At 39.1% G+C, this 19,872-nt stretch overlaps 1 protein-coding gene across 2 annotated transcripts in view; it reads right to left on the bottom strand.

Annotated features, from left to right (window-relative positions):
- synpra (synaptoporin a) overlaps nucleotides 1-19,872 on the bottom strand; it is a 257,466-nt gene that overhangs the window by 44,395 nt on the left and 193,199 nt on the right. For both annotated transcript variants that reach the window (XM_052018774.1, XM_052018775.1), the window contains one exon: nucleotides 2,327-2,525. In XM_052018774.1, coding sequence (XP_051874734.1) covers nucleotides 2,327-2,525 — 199 coding nt within the window. The remainder of the gene's footprint in view (nucleotides 1-2,326; nucleotides 2,526-19,872) is intronic.

Below are 19,872 nucleotides of genomic sequence, written 5' to 3'. Positions count from 1 at the left end.
CTTAAGTATTTCTAACAGATAACAGGTAAACCTTACCTTTACTTACCAGCTACTCACCTGCCTCACCCCCTTAAGCCGAAGCCCCTTGAGCCAAAGCCTAGTCACTCTGCTCCCTCTTACTCAGCTGTCTGCTCCGACGCTGCCCGCTGGATATGGCGGTTTGCTTTTTAAGCTGCCCGCACTTTACCTGCTGACGTCACACGTCTGCGCAGTCCTGCCCCCACTATTCCTGATGAGAACTTATATGAAAAACTTATAAAAAAGAGACGACTCCCTTATTTGTACCTATTTCCCCTCCTTTGAGACTCACACTAGAGGAAATATTTCCACATCTGCCCTCTCATATCCCCTTAGAATCTTGTATGTTTCAGTAAGCTCACCCCTTACTCTTCTAAACACCGAAGAATACAGATCCAACTTCCAAAAATTGTCATGATAGGACAATCCTCTCATCCCAGGAGTTAACCTGGTGAACTTCTGAAACTGCTGCAAGGTAACTATATTCTTTTGTAGGGGTAACCTTACTAAACCCTATACAATTATAACAATAATTCCCTTTTTCTAAACTCCAACCTCTTTGCAATAAAAGCCAATATGCAGTTTGCCTCCTTATCTACTTCTGCACCTGCCTGCCTGTTAACTTTTTGTGATTCACATACAAGAACATCAAGATCCCTCTGTACTTAACTCATTTGCTATCTCTCTCCATTTAAATAATAGTCGGCCCTTAGATTCCTCTTATTGATGTGCATGACCTCACACTTTCCCACACCAAACTTAATTTGCTGAGTTTTCACAACTCATTCAAGAGAAACAGAAGTCTGCTTGAGGTTTTCTGATTATGCGCCACTCCTCATGGTATCTAATGGCAGAGTGCCAACATTGTGCATTTGCCCTGCACTTAAAACTGGACTATCTGCCTGCTGAACCTAAGTCAGGTCAGAGGTGGGACAGAAACCATGACTCCATTCATTTCAGTGGAGAGGAACAGCTGTGAAGGACAGAGGGAAGTATAAACTAAGTTATATATTTTTTTAAAAGTAAATTGAGTTACCTTAAGGTTTTTAATTGCTTTTACATGTTTATAAATAGCTTTTTGAATATTTCTTGGTGTCAGATTCATTCACACATTTTTTACAGTGTTGATAGCTAATTTAGCCACAGGACTCCAATGATCTGTTGGGTAGTGACCTCAATTGACTGAGTGTGGGTGACTTTGAAGCTTTAAACCCAAGTATGCAAGGTTTCGTGTTTTTCTCCAAGTAGACAACTTTATCTTGCTGTGGAGGTACAAGTACAGGGAAGTGATTGGATAATGTAATTACAGCATGTCAGCTACCAAATATTTCACAAAGACAGAAACCATATATGAAAGAGCATACAAATGGTATATCTGAACTTAATCAGACCCTGACCCCTACAAATTGCAAATCCCTTATCTACTCCCTCTGGATACACGTATCCAAATGTTGAATCAAATCGCTTGAATAGACAAGACAATAGTTAGGTGCTTGATACAAGCAATCTGCAGGTTATTCAAAGGATTTGTTCAACTTTTCCCTAGCTTATCTTTGGATGACTTTATTTGAGATAAATAGTGGCAAAAATTCTCACTCAGTTATATGGACTAAATGTGCAATGCAGGAGCATTGGCATGATGAACCAAACTTCAGTGGTGGAGTTTAATATGCAAATGTTATCACTTTGTGCACTTAACCATACAACAGAATAAAATTTCTGTTTCATGGTGTTTTATGTGGATACCCAACTACTTGCACTATTGATGGTTTCTGGGTACAGTGTCATGAAGTAGTCATATGCAGGCAATCACAGAGATAATCAGTGATGCTACACAACCCTAATTAGTATGTATTCATATGGATCCCACTTACTTCTGACAGGAATTGTGATCATCAGAAATTCTCCCCCAGGAAAATCAAGTAATTTCTACTTCAGACCACGCTGTGTGGAAAGAAGGCAAGGCATTTTCATCCTCTACTATCAGTAGGTGTGAATAAGAGGTCTAAGTTCACCCATTAAGGCTTTCTTTGATAAAAAGAATACAAACTAGAATATTTTAACATACCAATGTGCTATAAAATTGTTTCACATAGTCATATTTTAATTACATTCCCAAATGCCCATGGAATTAATCATCAGTTTTGGGAATTAGCGATGCATTGATGACTGATTGCCATTTATTATTAGGGGCTTCATGTGGTGTCAGTGATTCCTAAAATGTTGACACAGGCTGGATACACCCAACTTTGTGCAGCCCTAGAAACATACAGAGAGGTATTTAATAATAAAGAGAAATTCTACTTACAATCAGAGGGCCTCTGTTGTTTTCACGATATTTATTCTGAAAGAAAATATACACCACTGTAGCTGCCAACGAATAGAGAAATGCAAAGACTGCAATGGTGACAAAGAACTCAGCGGATGAAGAGTAGTCGCCTATCAGAAAAAGCCTCTCCTGCTTTTTTTCTTCACAAGTGGGTGCATCAAAGTACACTTGGTGTAACCTGGAAGTACATATAACAATATAACTGAATTAGACTTAGCATTATTATTTTTCTTAGCCTGAATATCTTTTTTATGACTTTTTTTAAACTAAAATATATTAAAGTTATCACAGGGTGTGAAACCCAATTTTACATTACTTTGGCCACGATATTATTCATTCTGTATCTCTTGCCTTTGATGTGGAGCTGAAGTTATGGCCAGATTTACAGCAAACAAGTGTACTTTACAGCAATGTCTATTTAAACAGTTTGTTAAAAAGAGGGTCTACATATTGCGGCACACAGAACTTGTAGATGATCAAAACTGCAGTAGCATCTACAGATAAAAGCATAATTACTCCATCCAAATACAGTGAACAGAGGACAGCTACATACAAATTATGTGCATAAAATAAATCCCAGTCACTTTTAACAGCATGGATTCTTGGCATGATTGATGCGGGAATGACACAAACATCTTTTTGCTGGCAATAGTCTTATCATTATAGATGGCTACTTCTCTTAGCATCTTTATTCCTATAGTAGAGAATTGTTAAATTGTCCTTTAAGCCTGGCTCTAAATTTAAATGCATTAATGAAATTCCAAACAGTACGTATCATCTTTTGAACCTGGGATTGTTGAATTCTTGGGAGGCCAAGTCAGAAATTACTTGTCCAGGGTTTGTGGTTTTGATATTGCTAGAGATTGCAATTGCTGGAATCTGGAGCAAGGAACAATCTGCTGGAGGACTCAGTGGGTTGAGCACCATCTGTGGATGGAAAGGGTCCTGATGCAAGATTTTGACCTGAAGTGTCAATAATTCCTTTCCTTCTACAGATGCTGCTTGACAGGCAGAGTTCCTCCAGCAGATTGTTGCTTTGTGGATTTGGTCTATTCTGTCACTGAATGGATTGGCCTCCAAATGAGCCCCAGGTTATGGAGGGTGGTTGCCATGACTTATCTTGCTTAAAATTTAGGTCATAATTCAATGGACCTGTATCTATGAAGGACATCACCACTAAAAGGAATTTGGATGTGACAAAAGCCTGGTTCCTGCAAACAGCCGGAAAGTAAGTGCTCAATCAATATATTTTTCCAACTTTTATTTAAAAACATAGATTTTGCAACACTATTTTTCATAATAACTGTTGTAATAACTGTCACTGAAAGTTGTAACATCAGTAAAATGGAAAAGTTTCTCAATTATGGTTGTATATTTATATTTTTCTCTTTTAAACCTGAATAACATTTAGGCATGAGTGGATAAGTGACAAGAAATAATTCAGGTATATACAAAATGTTCCCCATTACAACAATGATTACACTGCAAAATTGTGCTTTTGCAGTGCTTTGGGAAGTAAAGTGCTTTGGGATGTCCTGAAAAGGATTGGAAACGTGTTATTTAAACGTGGCCTTTTTTATGTAAGTGCTAAACAATGGCATTATCATTGCACAACCTTGCACTATCCCTTAGGCTCACCATTGATCAGAAACACAATTAGACCAGCAACATAAATTTTGTAAAATTCTGTGGGAAACAGCTCATCTCCTCACCAGCTGAAGACTTTTAAACTACGTGCAAAATGGAAGCGAGGAGTGAGGGAATAATCTCCACTTGTCTGGGTGAGTGCAAAACTCAAGAATCTCAATACCACCAGGGCAAATCAGCCCACTAGATTACATCCATCCAGCATGCTGAATATTCTTTCCCTCTACTACCACAATCTGTGGCTGCAATGTACAGCATCTAGAAAATTTAACTGCACTGACTCCCAAAGTTTCTTTGGCAGCTTCTCCAAGTCCCATGATCATTACCAACCAGAAGTTCAAGGACAGCAAGGACATGGGGACACTACCACATGCAAGCTCCCCTCAAAGTCTTTAATATTCTGTTATGGAATTACATTACAGTTCAATGTTGCTGGATTACAATCCTGGAACTCCCCACCTAACAACGCTTTCAGTATTTCACCAGAAGGACTGCAATTATTCAAGAATGTGCCTAACTACCGGCTTCTCAAGGGCAGCTAATTTACTGCTGGCCTTGGCCAATGAAGCCCACACTCCATACATGGATTTCAAAAACTGCAATTCCTCATGGTGAAAATTTCACAACTTAATTGAATACCTTTCTCCTGTCTGCTATTCCAATTGACAAAGTGAAGATAATCATCTTCTCCCCATGCAGGTGGTAACCTAAGTAGTGCACCTCTGAGACACTGTCTGATTTTCATCCCACAGAAATAAAAGGAAATGCCCTGTACTTTGAAAATCTATTAAAATAAGGCATTTTGTTTTTAAGTTCCAGATTCCCAACTCTGAATGTTAGAGAAATATTCTGTTAAGTCTGTACAAAAATGGATAAATCAACTAGCACTACTACACATGATGTGTTCACACATACAGACATCATCATTTGCACTGTATTCATATTGACACAGTTGTGGGCAGGTTGCAAATGTTCCACTCATGGAAACCAGGATCCCAAATTCAGTTTTTGTGACATTGGTATGCAGTTCGCATGTAGCCTTCAGCATTGATCATGCCAGATCAATCAGAGCTAGGTGGATGGCATTTCATTTGGGTTAGATCAGGACAATCACACAGCTCTGGTACTCACCAGGCCTACGTAGCTGAAAATCTAACACCCACCCGCCAAGGTAGCCAGTCTTCTCCCCATTTCACCTTGGCTCCTGTGAAGGTGATTGATCATTAAGATATGTACTTATGTTAAAATAGTTCAAAGCAAAATTAAGTACAGAAAGAATAAAGGAAGGGAAATAAAACTATGGCATTAAGTGAGATAAAAGAGAGAAAGAAAGCATTTAAAATTTAATTTTTTAATATCTCCTGTGATAATTAAATTCTAAATGATGAGACTCCACATTTGTAAAGTTAATTTTCATAGCCAGATGGATTGATTAGGATTGAGGCACACCAAGCCATTAAATAATCATTTACACTTGAATGGAAAGACCCAAGCAATTTCTGGCAAATATAGTTGGTATCTATCACTTAGCTATCCTACCCTTAGGGTTTGCAATCTGTTTCAAACTAAATCTCTCAACAAGGAATTATTGTGAGAGTTTCTGGAGGGGGAGGGCAATTCAGGCAGGGCAGTTCTCAACTTCCACGTTTAACTGAGCATCTGGGATGTCAGACATCGCTGTTCGATTTATTTGGAAGAGTGGATTCCAAAAGATTTATTTCTATTATTCCCTTTATTCTCTTATTTCTATTGATTAACCCCTGGTCATCACTTGTAGTTCTTTATTTAAAATGTGAAACCAATGTCTCACACTCTTTGTGGATTTCTTACAATAACTATAATCTTTTTAACAGTTAAACTAATTATGACACAACTTGATCCAAGTTTAATGCTGGAATTATTTCTCTGCTCTGGAGAGAAAATAAATAATAAAATTCATAAGAGGGTCATAATAATTGAACATAATAATCCCATGGTAACATTGCAATATATGACATGAACTATGTTGCACAAATCCATAGTAAGAAAATAATTGGCTGGAAATGCTATTGAATAACACGAAATCCTCCCTCACCACCAGCCAGGGACCTAAACAGCCCTTCCAGATGAGGCAGAGATTCACATGCATCTCCTCCAACCTTGGCCTCCTCTACAGTGATGAAACCAAGCACAAACTGCTTTGCTGAGCACCTGAACTCCGTCTGCCATGGCCATCTGGTGCTCCCGGTTGCAAGCCATTTAAATTCCCCTCTCCGTTCCCACGACGACAATGACCTATCTGTCCTTGGCCTCCTCCACTGCCAAGTTGAGGCCAAATGCAAACTAGAGGAACAGCACCTCAAGTTTTGCCTGGGTAGTCTGCAACCTGAGGCATGAACATTGAATTCCCCAGTTTCAGGCAATCCGCTTCCCCTCTGCCCCTCTCGTCCTGATCTACTCAATTCCTCCTACACACACCCAACACCACCCACCCCCCCCCCCCAAGCTCCTGATCACCCTGTTTCTTTTCCCTCCTCCATCTGCCCATCATCCATGCACTCCTCCCACTGGATCCTCCCCCCACTGTTCCCATCAGCCAGCCCCACCTCCCTTATTGGTTCCATGCTCCATCTTCCTTTCCTGTCAGATTCCATCATCTTCAGCCTTTTGTTGCCTTCATCTATCATTTCCCAGCCTCTGTCACTATTTCCATTCTTCCCACCTCCACCTGCCTGTCACCCCTCTTCACCTGGATCCACCTATCACTTGCTAGCTTTCGCTCCACCCCTTCCCCTTACCTCTTTATACTGGCTGACTCCCATCTATTCTTTCAGTCCAGGTGAACGGTCTCAACCTCAAATGTCGGCTGTCCATTTCCCTCCACAGATGCTGCCTGAGCCACTGAGTTCCTGCAGTAGTATGTTTCTTTGCTCCAGATTCCAACATCTGCAGTCTCTTCTCTCATCATGTCACTAAATTTATCAACATTATGCAATTGAAAATTGATTTTACTTTCCCCAGAGTGAAATGTGAAATGACCATTTCCAGGTCGCTTTGTATCACTCTGGAATTCCCAAACACTTGATACAATCTGGTGCATGGGATGGTGGTGTGAACTAATCATTGGAAAACTTGCACCATGTTGCTTGGGGAATGACCATCACTGGGTACTCCTGAAACAACCTGATCTTTCCAGCACAGCACCAGACTTAGATACGGGATGCCTGTCGGTAAGTCACTTATACTATTCTTCGTAATGTATCTCCATTATATTGCACAAACCCTCAATCAGCTTCTCCTTAACCACTCTTGAAAGACCTGGGTCTCCCTGCTCTGCTGCAGACACACTGACCAAGGCATTCCAGTGCTACCATAAGGGACACCAGATGGGTGTAGCAGCAGGGCACCAACAAATGTTTCAGTCCCTGCATCATGTTGAGTGCCATCGAATACTTAGCTTCAAAAACCAGTTGGAGGGTTCAGGGTAGCTGGCAACCACGGTTGTGCGGTTGGTGGAGATGGTGCGGTCAGAAGAGCAGAGGGCAGATGATTTGTGCTGGCTTACATGGACGCCTGGGAGCAATAGATTTTCAGGGCTGTGGCCTTGCCTTGATGGATGGTAGGGTCGAGGCAGAATTTGAGGCTCAGCGGTAATGGATAGTCAGTGGGGGTGGGGGGGGAGAGGGCATTTGTTATTGTGACAGATCAAGGTGTTCATATCTGAGTTTTAGGATTGTGTGATTGTGGGAAGAGTGAACATTTCTGCCTCCAGAGAATGGTAGAAAATTGGAACCATCTTCTGCAAATGGCAAAATCATGCCAGGCCATTTCTTAATTTTAATTCTGAGATTAATAAATTTTGTTAACCACAGGTATTAAAGTAGAGAGAAAGGGCAGAGATCAGCCATGGTATCATTAAGTAGTGAAACTGGCTAGAGGGGGTAAGTATAGAATATTCTTTCTTGTGTTCATCTTCCTTATTTTTAGTTAGAATAATTCTAGGCTGGGCAGAAATTGGCAGCGGAAGCAAACAGAGGAAATTAAGAAGGCTGTTCTATGTCCAGCATCCTCTGATGTTATAATAAAGCAGTGCACAAAACAGCACACTTCCACTCATCTCAACCAGCTGAGGGTTTCGGCAGTGCTGGAAATCACATGGTCACCCACTGGTTGTGGTCACAGTCACAGGGATAATTAGGCAGACCCCTCCATACCAAGAGCAGAGCTGTCCAAGTTTAACTCAAGTCCCAGCAGGTCCATTTACAAACAGTTCACTTGCCACAGAGACTCAGTCCCCAAACTGACATGGCAGGAATGGGTACAGATGATGTGTCCTTCTGCCTCTAGTCCCCTCCTTTCACCTCTCATGAGTCACAGCCGTCAGTTGATGGTACTGAACAGAAAGAGTTGAGGGACAGGCCCATGCAGCAGCATAAGCTTCAGTCCTAGCAGGCTCATCTCAAAACTACTTTGAGTCTCGGAGTTCCGATGAAAAACTACAGCTTTGAAATGTTAACTCTGCTTTTCCACCTGCAGATGCTGTGTGCCCACTGTGAGTACTTACGGCATTTTCTGATTTTATTTTTCCTGAAAATTGTGCTGTCAGGTGATGACAGTTATCTAAGTCACAATTTTTTTTGATGCACAGCAGTCAACCACGTCAATTATTTCTGTTACACAATCTTCTCTCCCAGGTAGGACTAGCTGAGGGTAAAAAGCTTTTAGTCACAAAATGGCAGTAATGGGAAATACTCCGGTAAGATGCACCGTGCAAACACAATAAAATTGTTCTGACATTAGGGTAGTTCTGACATTAGGGTAGTTCTGCATGTAACTTAAGGTTTTGGAAAGATCTGGAAAAAAAACAGCAAATGGGCTGAAAATAGGGAAATAAGGAGGCTAGATGTAGATAGGATTGTTAAAACACTGACCAGAGATTGTAGTCAATAGCCCATGTGTGGCAGTGGGACAAATGTCTGCACTGTTGTAGAGACTTCTGCCCAGTACTGCTCCTTGCATATTCATGCTTTTGTTACCCATGGGTAGCATTCTCCTACAGGACCTCTGTAATAAAGTCTATTACCAATTAAAGTTTCTGATCATTAACCAGTGAAAAATACATGTAAAATTAAAAAATATATGTACTCTGGATTGAACTCAAAAAGATATGGAGATCGAGAACCTTAGTTCGAATAATTGTGGTGTAAACTAAAATTCTGATTTTGATTTGCTGTTATTAGCTTCATTAAATCGAAAAAGATTGGATATGGAAAGGACCAAACTTAAGTTTGTCTCAAACACATCAGGCTAAATCTTTTCAGTATAAACCTTCCGCTTTTATTTTTATTTTTACAGTTCAATGTATGTTTAGAAGAAGACATCCATAATTGGAGGTAACATTTTACTTACTTTTCTGTTTCTGCTGTGAAAAATATTTTGCAGAAGAATTTTGTGCTCATTAGGCTTGAAGTAACAATAATGCTGACAGAATGAATTTGCAATACACATGTACAATTAAAACATCAAATTCTCCTAAGTCAGAATTTATGAAGGTAGACTACAAAATAAAATTTCCTCTTAAGGCACAATATTCTGAATCCATAACTCTAGCCCAAAGTCTTGCCTATTTGCAAACTAGTAAATTGTGGGTGTTTTCTCTGGAAATTTCTGCCTAAAATTAATAAACAAAAATAACTGGGAATGAGCTTCCACTTTCCAACTTTGTGGGTGCATATTAAAATAGTTGGCTCCTCAATGTTTAACACAAGCTCATAAAAAACCTTCTGCAGTAGGATGCTACTCCCTTTGTTTAAATCATTCTCCCATTTCTTCAGCAATTCTAATAAAGCTAATTATTACCCAGTTCTGCGTGTTTTCATCTGATTATTTTTCCTCATATATCTCATATTTCCTTGCAACATAAGAGACCATTCAACCCATTGAGTCTATGCTTGCTCTCAGACCATTCCCAGTACCCCAGTTTTTTCCCTGTAACCTATTCACTCTCTCATGCCAATCAACTCACAACACCAGCCCCCCCCTTCCCCCACCCACCAATTCTCCTGTCACCCACCTAAACAATGTACATCAGCCAATTAACCTACCATCATGTCTCTGGGATGTAGGAGGAAACTGGAGCATCCAGAGAAAATCCATGCAGCCTAAGGGAAAACATGCAAACTCCACCTGAGGTCAGGATCAAACCCAAATGCCTGGAGCTATACAGTAACAGGTACTAGCTGCTGTGCCGTTCTGCCACCCACTAATAAGCAGGAATTGAAGCAACTACTTCAGTTATCAAACCTCATCTACACAGTTTAATACTTAATGTTGAGCGATTCTCCCATCACTGGGCCACTGTTTGGACCTTAGTACCTAGACGCAAGATCATATAAGGAACCAAAGTGGATAATATATAAACCCAATGGTGAACTTACATTTTTGTTACATCTACTTCTTTCAAGAAAATGGTAAATAATGTACTATACAGAAAATCAATAATTAAAGGTCATTAACCCACAATGGGTTTTAGGCAGGTAATAAGCAAAAAGCTGAACTTACTTTTCTAATTGAGGGTAATGGTCTCTTTCAAATAAATGGCGCCAAGCTAGATACACAGCTAAATGACCAAATATGAATTGTATCCTGCTGCGTAGTTCACCATCTTATGCAATGCCCCTGACTTGATGGCAAGTCCAAGGGCAGAGGGAGAGGTCAAATGTATGCACATCTGATCTCCCCAGTGGGTCCTTAACTACTACACTGTAGTACACATGCTTGGAAGTCTGGAACACATTGACATCACATTTCAGGTAGCCAGCAGCTCTCTACAGACTTGCCAGATAGCAGCAGCATTGTTCCAGCCCATTGACCAGGACATTTATATACAGTATACTTGAAATGTCAGTGATAAGCAGTGATGGATTTATCTAATGGAAATTTTAAAACAACAAAGAAACAAATAAGCAACAGATATTTACTGTTTATCTTTTCTGTATAACACTTAGTATTGGAAGCCAAAAATGAACAAGAATTGCATCTGCCAGCAATGAAATTCATTGCAGTGAACATCAAAAGTTGGACCAAGAAAATAAACACTGTACAAATTTATGGTCCTTATCCATGCCCAGTGCCATATCAAACAGTCCCTCAGGGTTGTTTATGTCTGTGCTTCATGAGGTAAAAAAAAGGCAGTAATTTAAAATGCTCCAGCAAAAAAAAAACAACATCCTAGAAATTGAAGCTGAGTTATAAAAAATGTTGTTTTACAACTGACATCTTTTGAAATATTTAGAATAATTCAGGGAATATTGCTTAATTTTTATGAGCTTTCTTTTTACCACTTAGTTCTTCTGTGTCCTTGGACAGTGATTACATGAACTGGCTGAAATTGGTTCTGAGCATTCAGAAGCATTCAGAAGTTGTCAGGTGTTATTATTAACTTAGTTTTTCTGTGTCCTTGGACAGTGATTACATGAACTGGCTGAAATTGGTTCTGAGCATTCAGAAGCATTCAGAAGTTGTCAGGTGTTATTATTAACATACGATATTGAAACCTGTTCTACTTATGTCTTCAAAGGATATATCAGTCTTATTTTGTTATTATATCTGTCAAGGACAAATTTTACAATGTAAATGCAGGTATTTGCTGAACAGGAACAGAAAATACAGAATGATGACTCTAGTATGACTGCAAATCATTTTGCCATAGAACCATAGAACACTACAGCGCAGAAAACAGCCCATTTGGCCCTTCTAGTCTGTGCCGAAACTTTATTCCGCTAGTCCCATTTACCTGCACCCAGTCCATAACCCTCCAGACCTCTCCCGTCCATGTATCTATCCAATTTATTCTTAAAACTTAAGAGTGAGCCTGCATTTACTACATCAGATGGCAGCCTGTTTCACACTCCCACCACTCTTTGAATGAAGAAGTTCCCCCTAATGTTCCCCCTAAACCTTTCCCCTTTCACCCTAAATCCATGTCCTCTCGTACTTATCTCTCCTAATCTAGGTGGAAAGACCCTACTCACATTAACTCTGTCTATACCTCTCATAATTTTGTAAACTTCTATCAAATCTCCCCTCATTCTTCTACGCTCCAAGGAATGATGTCCTAACCTGTTTAATGTTTCTCTGTAACTCAACTCCTGAAGACCCAGCAACATTCTAGTAAATCTTCTCTGCACTTTTTCAATCTTACTGATATCCTTCCTATAGTTAGGTGACCGGAACTGCACACAATACTCCAAATTTCATCTCACCAATGTCTTATACAACCTCACCATAACATTCCAACTCCTATACTCAATATTTTGATTTATGAATGCCAGGATGCCATAAGCCTTTTTTACAACCCTGTCTACCTGTGACACGACTTTCATGGAATTATGTATCTGAACTCCCAGATCCCTTTGTTCCTCCACACCCCTTAGTGCCCTACCATTTACTGTGTATGTCCTACCTTGATTTGTTCTTCCAAAATGCAACACCTCACACTTGTCTGCATTAAATTCCATCAGCCATTTTCTGGCCCACTTTTCCAGTTGGTTCAGATCCCTCTGCAAGCTTTGAAAGCCTTCCTCGCTGTCCACTACGCCTCCAATCTTAGTGTCATCAGCAAACTTGCTGATCCAATTTACCACATTATCATCTAGATCATTGATACAGACAACAAACAACAATGGCCCCAGCACAGATCCCTGAGGCACACCACTAGTCACAAGCCTCCAGTCTGAGAAACAATCATCCACTACCACTCTCTGTCTTCTCCCACACAGCCAATTTCAAATCCAGTTTACAACCTTTCCATGGATACCTAGTGTCTGAACCTTCTGAACTAACCTCCCATGTGGGACCTTATCAAAGGCCTTACTAAAGTCCATGTATACAACATCCACAGCCTTTCCTTCATCTACTTTCTTGGTAACCTCCTCAAAAAACTCTACAAGATTTGTTAAACACGATCTACCACGCCTTTGTTAAATGGTGGATCAGTAAGCTATCTACTAACAGAAGTTGTCCAATTTGCAGCCTATTGAAATCAACAAGATGAAAATTACGTGATTTCTCTAATGACCAGACAAAATAATCCCCCAGATTATCTCCTTTTCAATAAAGATGAAAATTTACTCCTGGGTGCATTGTTTCACAAAATGTATTAAAACCTATTACCTATTACCATACCTACACAAAACCTATTACCTACTTCCCCCTCAGATATTCATGCATAAACTGACATACTGTATAATCCTCAAGTGGCAAAAAATAAATCTCAGTTGCAGCATTTGTTTCTATCTCAAATTTCATTATTTTGTTTCTAGTTATTAAGTATCACTTTTGTATATTAATCATTTAAATACACATTTTAATTCCGCTATTTACTATAATACATATTAAAACAAAACAATAAGGCTTTTGTCTTTTAGATAAAGAAAGCTTAACACTGAGAAAATTTATTCAAAGTTAATATTTTACACTCCAGAACAGTACCAACTATCATCACCATCCCAAACCATAAATCACAGACAGTTGTTTTCACTGCTGTAAAAATAGTTTACTTTGTAAGAGGACACAAATTGTTGCAGAATATAGTCTGAATGACCAGGACACAGGTTACTCAACTTAGTGATGACAGAACCTAATACTTTATATTTTGGTAAAACTAAGTAAGATTGTTGCCTAAAAATTCATCCACACTCAGTAGCGCTGAACATGTTATATTGTCGGCACCACATCATACTCTGCCTCCTCAATTCATTCCATTGGTTTCAATGGCAACAGTCTAAGTTCCTGTGGACTCCTGCACTTAATCTCAATTGCAGGAACTATCAACGTGGCTAGAACCCAGAAACATCCAGTTAAAACCAGGAAACAATCCTAAGGAAAATAATTCTAAAGATGTTTCTTTGAGAGCAAAGACTTATTGGTATTATTGGTACTTGCGGGTCTATGATATTGATTGGTTCACATGGATTCGTTTCACAGAGTAATTCAGCACAACAAGATGCTTCACTTTGTCTGGAGGAGTAGAGCCAGAAGTCAACATAGTGCTTGAAGGTGGCATTCAAAACTAGTTTTTGGGGAAAGTAAGCATTTAAGTAACGAGGCACATGTTGAGTGTAGCCTGGGAGGAACTCACGGGCTTTAAATCTATGATTCCCTGCACTATTTACCAATGGGATTTGTGTCATGGTGTGGCTGGGACTGATGCAGGGAAATTGATGGAGACTGATTGCCATGATTAGTCAAGATCTCCATTCTCATTACATCATGCAACCACCAAGACATTAGATGCTGATCAAGATTGATTGTGGTCTTTTTTTGCCTATTTTCCTGTAATTTATACAATCATACAATTATACTTTAGGCCATGAGATTAATTGTGCTGTTCAGAAAGAAGTAAATGCATCTGTATTGGCCACATATTACATGCTACTCCCTTTAAAGCAATAGAGCTTGAAGTTGCATTGCGTTCACTTGATATTGCTCTGGAGTAGCAGTTGATTTTAAGTCCCTTACTGGTTATAATTAAAAATCTATGAACAACCAGTTTGCTTATACTTGATACTAGTTACCTACACAACATTAAACCCTTGAATCATTTTCACAGTGCACTGAAGCCTAGAATTTTAATTGTATAAACACTGTTTGTTCAGCATTATACAATCGAAAATTGACTTTACCTGGAGTGAACGGCAGTAACAACCATTTCTGTCTCAAGTTCACTCTGTCATGGCTGAAGCAATTTCTGTGTCTGTCACGCATCATTCCCAATGCAATTCTCCTTCTGGATACAGCAGGGAAACTTAGATCAAATTATGCTGGGAGTGATCCTCAATCATTCCTGTAAGTACTACATCAGCACTCTGCAGTGCTGGATCAGGAACTTGTTGGTTAAAAACCATTCTTATCTTTGATCCTTCAGGCCTTTGCCCAACACAGCATTGATACAAAAGTTGGCAGCATTGTAGATAATGAGGAAGGTTGTCTAAGGTTCAGCAAGATATTGATCAGTTGGAAAGTTTGGTGGCACAAGGCAAATGGAATTTAATCCTTATATATGTGAGGTGATGCATTTTGGGAGGGCAAGCAAGGCTAGGACATATACAGTATACTAAAAGGTAGGGCTTGAAGGTGTTTTGATAAACAGAGGGATCTTGGCAGCACAGAAGGAGACTGAAGCAGAAAGTGATCTCATGAGAGCCCAAACATAGCAATATATGTGCAAAAATGCAATATGCCTGACAAAGATTGGGCCAGAGGTATTCTTGCACTATTCAAACTGAAAGACGATATGCATACATTGGAAAATTAGTCCAAAGTCATTAGAAATAGCTGAAAGCTATAAGTTTGTGATGAGGAGCTAGAAACAGGGTGAGGCAGTGATACACAGAGCTGGATCATGCTGGGCCTGTCCAGGGCCCACAGTTGCTCTCAGAGCTAGCCCTGTGTCCACACTAACCTCAAGGTCTTGCCACTGCAGCTGTTCAATGAAGACGAGTGGTGACTACACCTCAAGGAGGACAAACCAAGACTCCACCCACACACCATCCCAGTAAAAGCTGTCAGAAGGCCCTGTCACTTTTTCCAGATTTCTAATGATCAGAGACATTCATATACCGTTATAAAAAAGTTACAAGGAACTCAAAAATTAGATAATAAATCTACCTAAAATGTAAATTTTAAAAATAACATTAATTAAATAAAGGTTAAAATAATCAAGTGCAATGCACTCTGAGCTCAGGTTATTATGGAATGCCTGGCTAGCTGTGATGCAATCTGGCTCTTTGTTTCATTAAAGAATTTATCTTTACATTGTACTTTTGGTTCCTTCTAAGATTGTGCTTTACTTGACGGGTTTGTGTCTGGACTGGACAAATTGACAAGCAGAGCAACCCAACATTCAAAGTTGCTGTGTCAATGGAAAGACATTGAAGTATATTTGAGAATTTCATCCTTTACAAGTACAGCAGCAGTCACCAGTCAGAGAGCCATAGCAAAATCCAAGTCTATGAAACTGAGTCTAAATCATAATGGTGAGATCAGTTCAATTGTTTTTTTATCATTGCAATAGCAATCTGACCACATTTTTGTTAGTTTAGATCAGCCAAGTTATTTCAATGGTCAAATTAATTGTCACATTTCAACAGCTTGCAGAGCCAAAGCAAGCAACAGCAAATAAACAATATCAATCGCAATTTGAAACGATAGGAGATAGGAGGACTTCAGTGGAAAATCATGCATACAACAAGCAAACTGGGATTGTACAATATCTATCCACAAACAAAAACAGCAGAAAAACCTACTTTTAGGAAAAAGGTTTTGATAAACAATTAGTGCAATGATGTGAAAATTAATAATGCTGCAGATTTTTTGACAATGAGTTAAGATACTTGAGCAAATTCAGTCAGATACCATTGAAAAAATGCAATGTCAAATGGAAAAATTGTCTGTTGAGGTTTCACACTCATTAGGGCAATTAGGGAAATGTACTCAGTCACTGAATATATTCAAAACAGAAATTTATAGCTTTTTTGGTATTGGGGAATCAAAAGATATTTTGTTATTCTTATGTTCCCAACGAACATTAAGTACAGATATCAACATTGTAGCAAACGATCAAAACAGGTCAACTTTAACCGCTAAAGACTAGATGAGATAACTCAAGCTGGAGGGGAAGAACATTTTTAGTGCCGATACTTTCAAGTGCTTGACACATTGTTGGAAAGATATGATGATATATCAGAGTAGGTATCTTTAAATATAACCAGAGTACAACGCATGCATTTGCATCAGACCAGATGCAAAACTGGTTCATTGGAAGCTCAGACTGGTCCTGTACACCTCAAAGAATAAAGCTGAGAAGGAACTAGATAGGCTTGAACAAGATAGTGTTGTTGTAAAAATTGGCCAGACTGAGTGTGCCATACTGAAAGTGTTTGTGATAAGGCAAGACAAAACAATGTGGTTATGTGGAGATTACAAGGTCAGACTAAATTAAGATGCAGATGATGAACAACATCTGCTGCCCACTTTGCAAGATTTGTACGCAGGGTTAGCAGGATCAAAGGTTATCACAATATTGAATCCGTCCCAAGCCTGTACACGATTGAATGTCAATAAAAATAGTCAGCAGTTCCCTGCCATCAATGTGCACAATGGCCTCTACCCATACACTCGGTTCTCCAAGACAGTCAAGTCTTTGTTCAAGATTTTCCAGCCATAATGGATAAAATCTTGCAAGGGTAGATCATTGCTCGTGGAACCAAAGTGATCTGTTGATTGCATCAAGCACAGAAGAAGAAAATCCTTTGACTTTGAAGTTAAGGTTTAGGATGTGAAATGGATATACGGTAAGAATAACAAAGTACATACAATGAATGCAAGAAAAGCTTAGCCAGTGAAGCACTGCTTGTTCAATGTGATACAAGTTGTGAGGTGGTTATGGTGTGATGCATCAAGTTACTCTTCAAGTTCAGTGATAAGTGAAGGATAATGATCAAGTGAGTCCATCACTTTTGCTTCTTGCACTCTCATCAGGAATGATTATAATTATACACAAATCAAGAAGGAAGTACTTGGAAAAGTGTTTGGAATGAAGAAATTCCATCATAATAGGTTCTAGAGATATTAGGTCCCAAATCCTTGATACCATCTACAGGGGCATCAAGAATACAAAGATGTCTATTACAGTACAACTATACAATCAAGTACAGGAGTTCCAGGCAGGATGCCATTGCGGATACTCTGTTGACGCTTATGCATGAAACTCTGACATTGGATGTGAAAATGTCATCTCCACGTTAAATGTGGTCAATAACAGCTTCCGTGCAACTATGACTGAAAAGAGAAGACCAAGAAAAATCCAAGTCTATAAACAATCACTGAAAGGATGAACAAAATTTGACTAGTTCACCATTAGCTGCACTGGTGAACAATCCTCAAAGGAACAGCTGGTGATCATTCAAACAAGGACAGAGTGGTTGTTTTTTTTATTGTTTTGTCATGCAGGAGGAGCTGGGATATAGAAATCAAGCAAATTAATGGTGGGGCTTTCCAAGGCTGGCTTTAGGGAACTGCAAGTCTGTCTTAGCTTCCGATTTAAACAGGGAGGTAACTGCATCCTCCAAGGACAGGTACGTTGGGAACAGGTGCAAAGTAAAATTATTCTACATTTTGTACTTGACTCCACACTCTGAATTTGATGCAACTGGCTATGAGAAGGTGAGTATCCAGTATGCCCTCAAGAGAGGGGGTTATCAATAAAAAATATGGTGTATTTATGTTTGGATCTGAGCATTTCAACAGATTCTAACTTCAAAGTTGGAGACAAAAGAAATTATCCAATGTTACATAACTGAGCAGTGACCACTTTGCTTTCTTTTGCCTTGCTGAGAACTTTTCCACTTTAATTAAAGATGTTAACTGGATTAAAAAAATACTGTATTTGATACAAGTTTTGTAGTTTTGTGGAAGAGAGTATTTGCAGATTTTTGTGTACAATTCCAAACCCTCTGGAAGATTCCTTGTATTTTGTAAAATTGCATAGCCTTTACCAGATACTTGTTGACTGTCAATGGGGAAGTAGGTTCTTGTACTTATCCCTTCCCTTACACTGCAGTAGAAAGTGAATCAACCTGCAGCTGAAATTCTGGTGGAAGCTTGCATTGTTCCAGAAGCCTTAAGGTTAAGGATGACTGTAAGTTTGAAGCCATTAGCTATGTTATTGTGTTAAGGAGTTATGATACAAGCCAGATTTGCTAAGAAAGCATAACTTGTGTTTCAGATCCCTCTAAATTGCAATCTCTAAAAGCACGACTTGCTTGAGAAATAATAGCATGCAGCCCTCTGCCTGAAAACACCCACAACACACTGTGGCAAAGCAAGAATAAAAAACACAGGAATAAATCTGTGCAGAAATGTTCTACAAATTGCTCACTAAATCTTCTTATCTGATCCTTTAAATTGATGTGATATATAATTCAGTCCATAGCAACATCCATTTATTATAAAAAGGTGAAATAGCCATAAATGTAAAGTATGCACAATTCTTGGAGCAATTATGTGCCCAATCACTCCTTCCTACCCATTAGGTGCAGTACAAGAGATACATGTTATGTGCAAGGTGGGAAGAATTTTGTCACATTCTTTTGAATGTTGGGTATTATGATTGAGAAAATTAAATTTTGCTTGCTAATTATTGTGTGTGTGTGTGTGTGTGTGTGTGTGTGTGTGTGTGTGTGTGTGTTTTAAATGGTTCGATAATGTGAGAAATAATGATACATATGGATTTGTTTTGGGTTCTTTAGAATTTTAAAAGTAGATTGTTGGAAGTGGATGGGGAAATAAGAAAGTACATCTTTTATTATGCTCACTGTAGTTCACATTGAAAAAAACACTTTAATTTAAAATCTTTAATTATCACATCTCAGTTTTGTTGACAGTTGTAAAATCCAAATATTCTACTTGTTAACAACTATGAGACAGATTTTTTTTTCCACTACCAAGCATTTCTAGATAGGGACAGAAATCATGGGGGTTGGGGGACAATAGACAGGGAGCACAATGAGAGACAGAGATAAGCAGATAGAAACTGATTTTGCTCTACAGATTACATCAAATCAAGCAGGGTTGGGGGTGGGGAGAGGGGGCAAACATCAACCAGCAAGGACTGCTACTCTTTTCCTACTCAACCTTTACTCTTCCCTCCTTGTCCCAAAGTAATGATGCCAGAGCACCTCACCACTTGCCAATTATCAATTTGGGTGGAAGCTGGGACATGCAAAACCAACTGATTTCTTCCAATACTGTCAGAAGACCTGCCACAGAAAAAAATGTCATTGGGAAGCACAGATCTCTCCACAGTTGCTGTTTAATTTGCTGAGTACTTCCAGCAT

Source organism: Pristis pectinata, chromosome 6 (genome assembly GCF_009764475.1).
Source record: "Pristis pectinata isolate sPriPec2 chromosome 6, sPriPec2.1.pri, whole genome shotgun sequence".
NCBI lineage: Eukaryota > Metazoa > Chordata > Chondrichthyes > Rhinopristiformes > Pristidae > Pristis > Pristis pectinata.
This window is presented reverse-complemented; position numbering and strand designations above follow the sequence as displayed.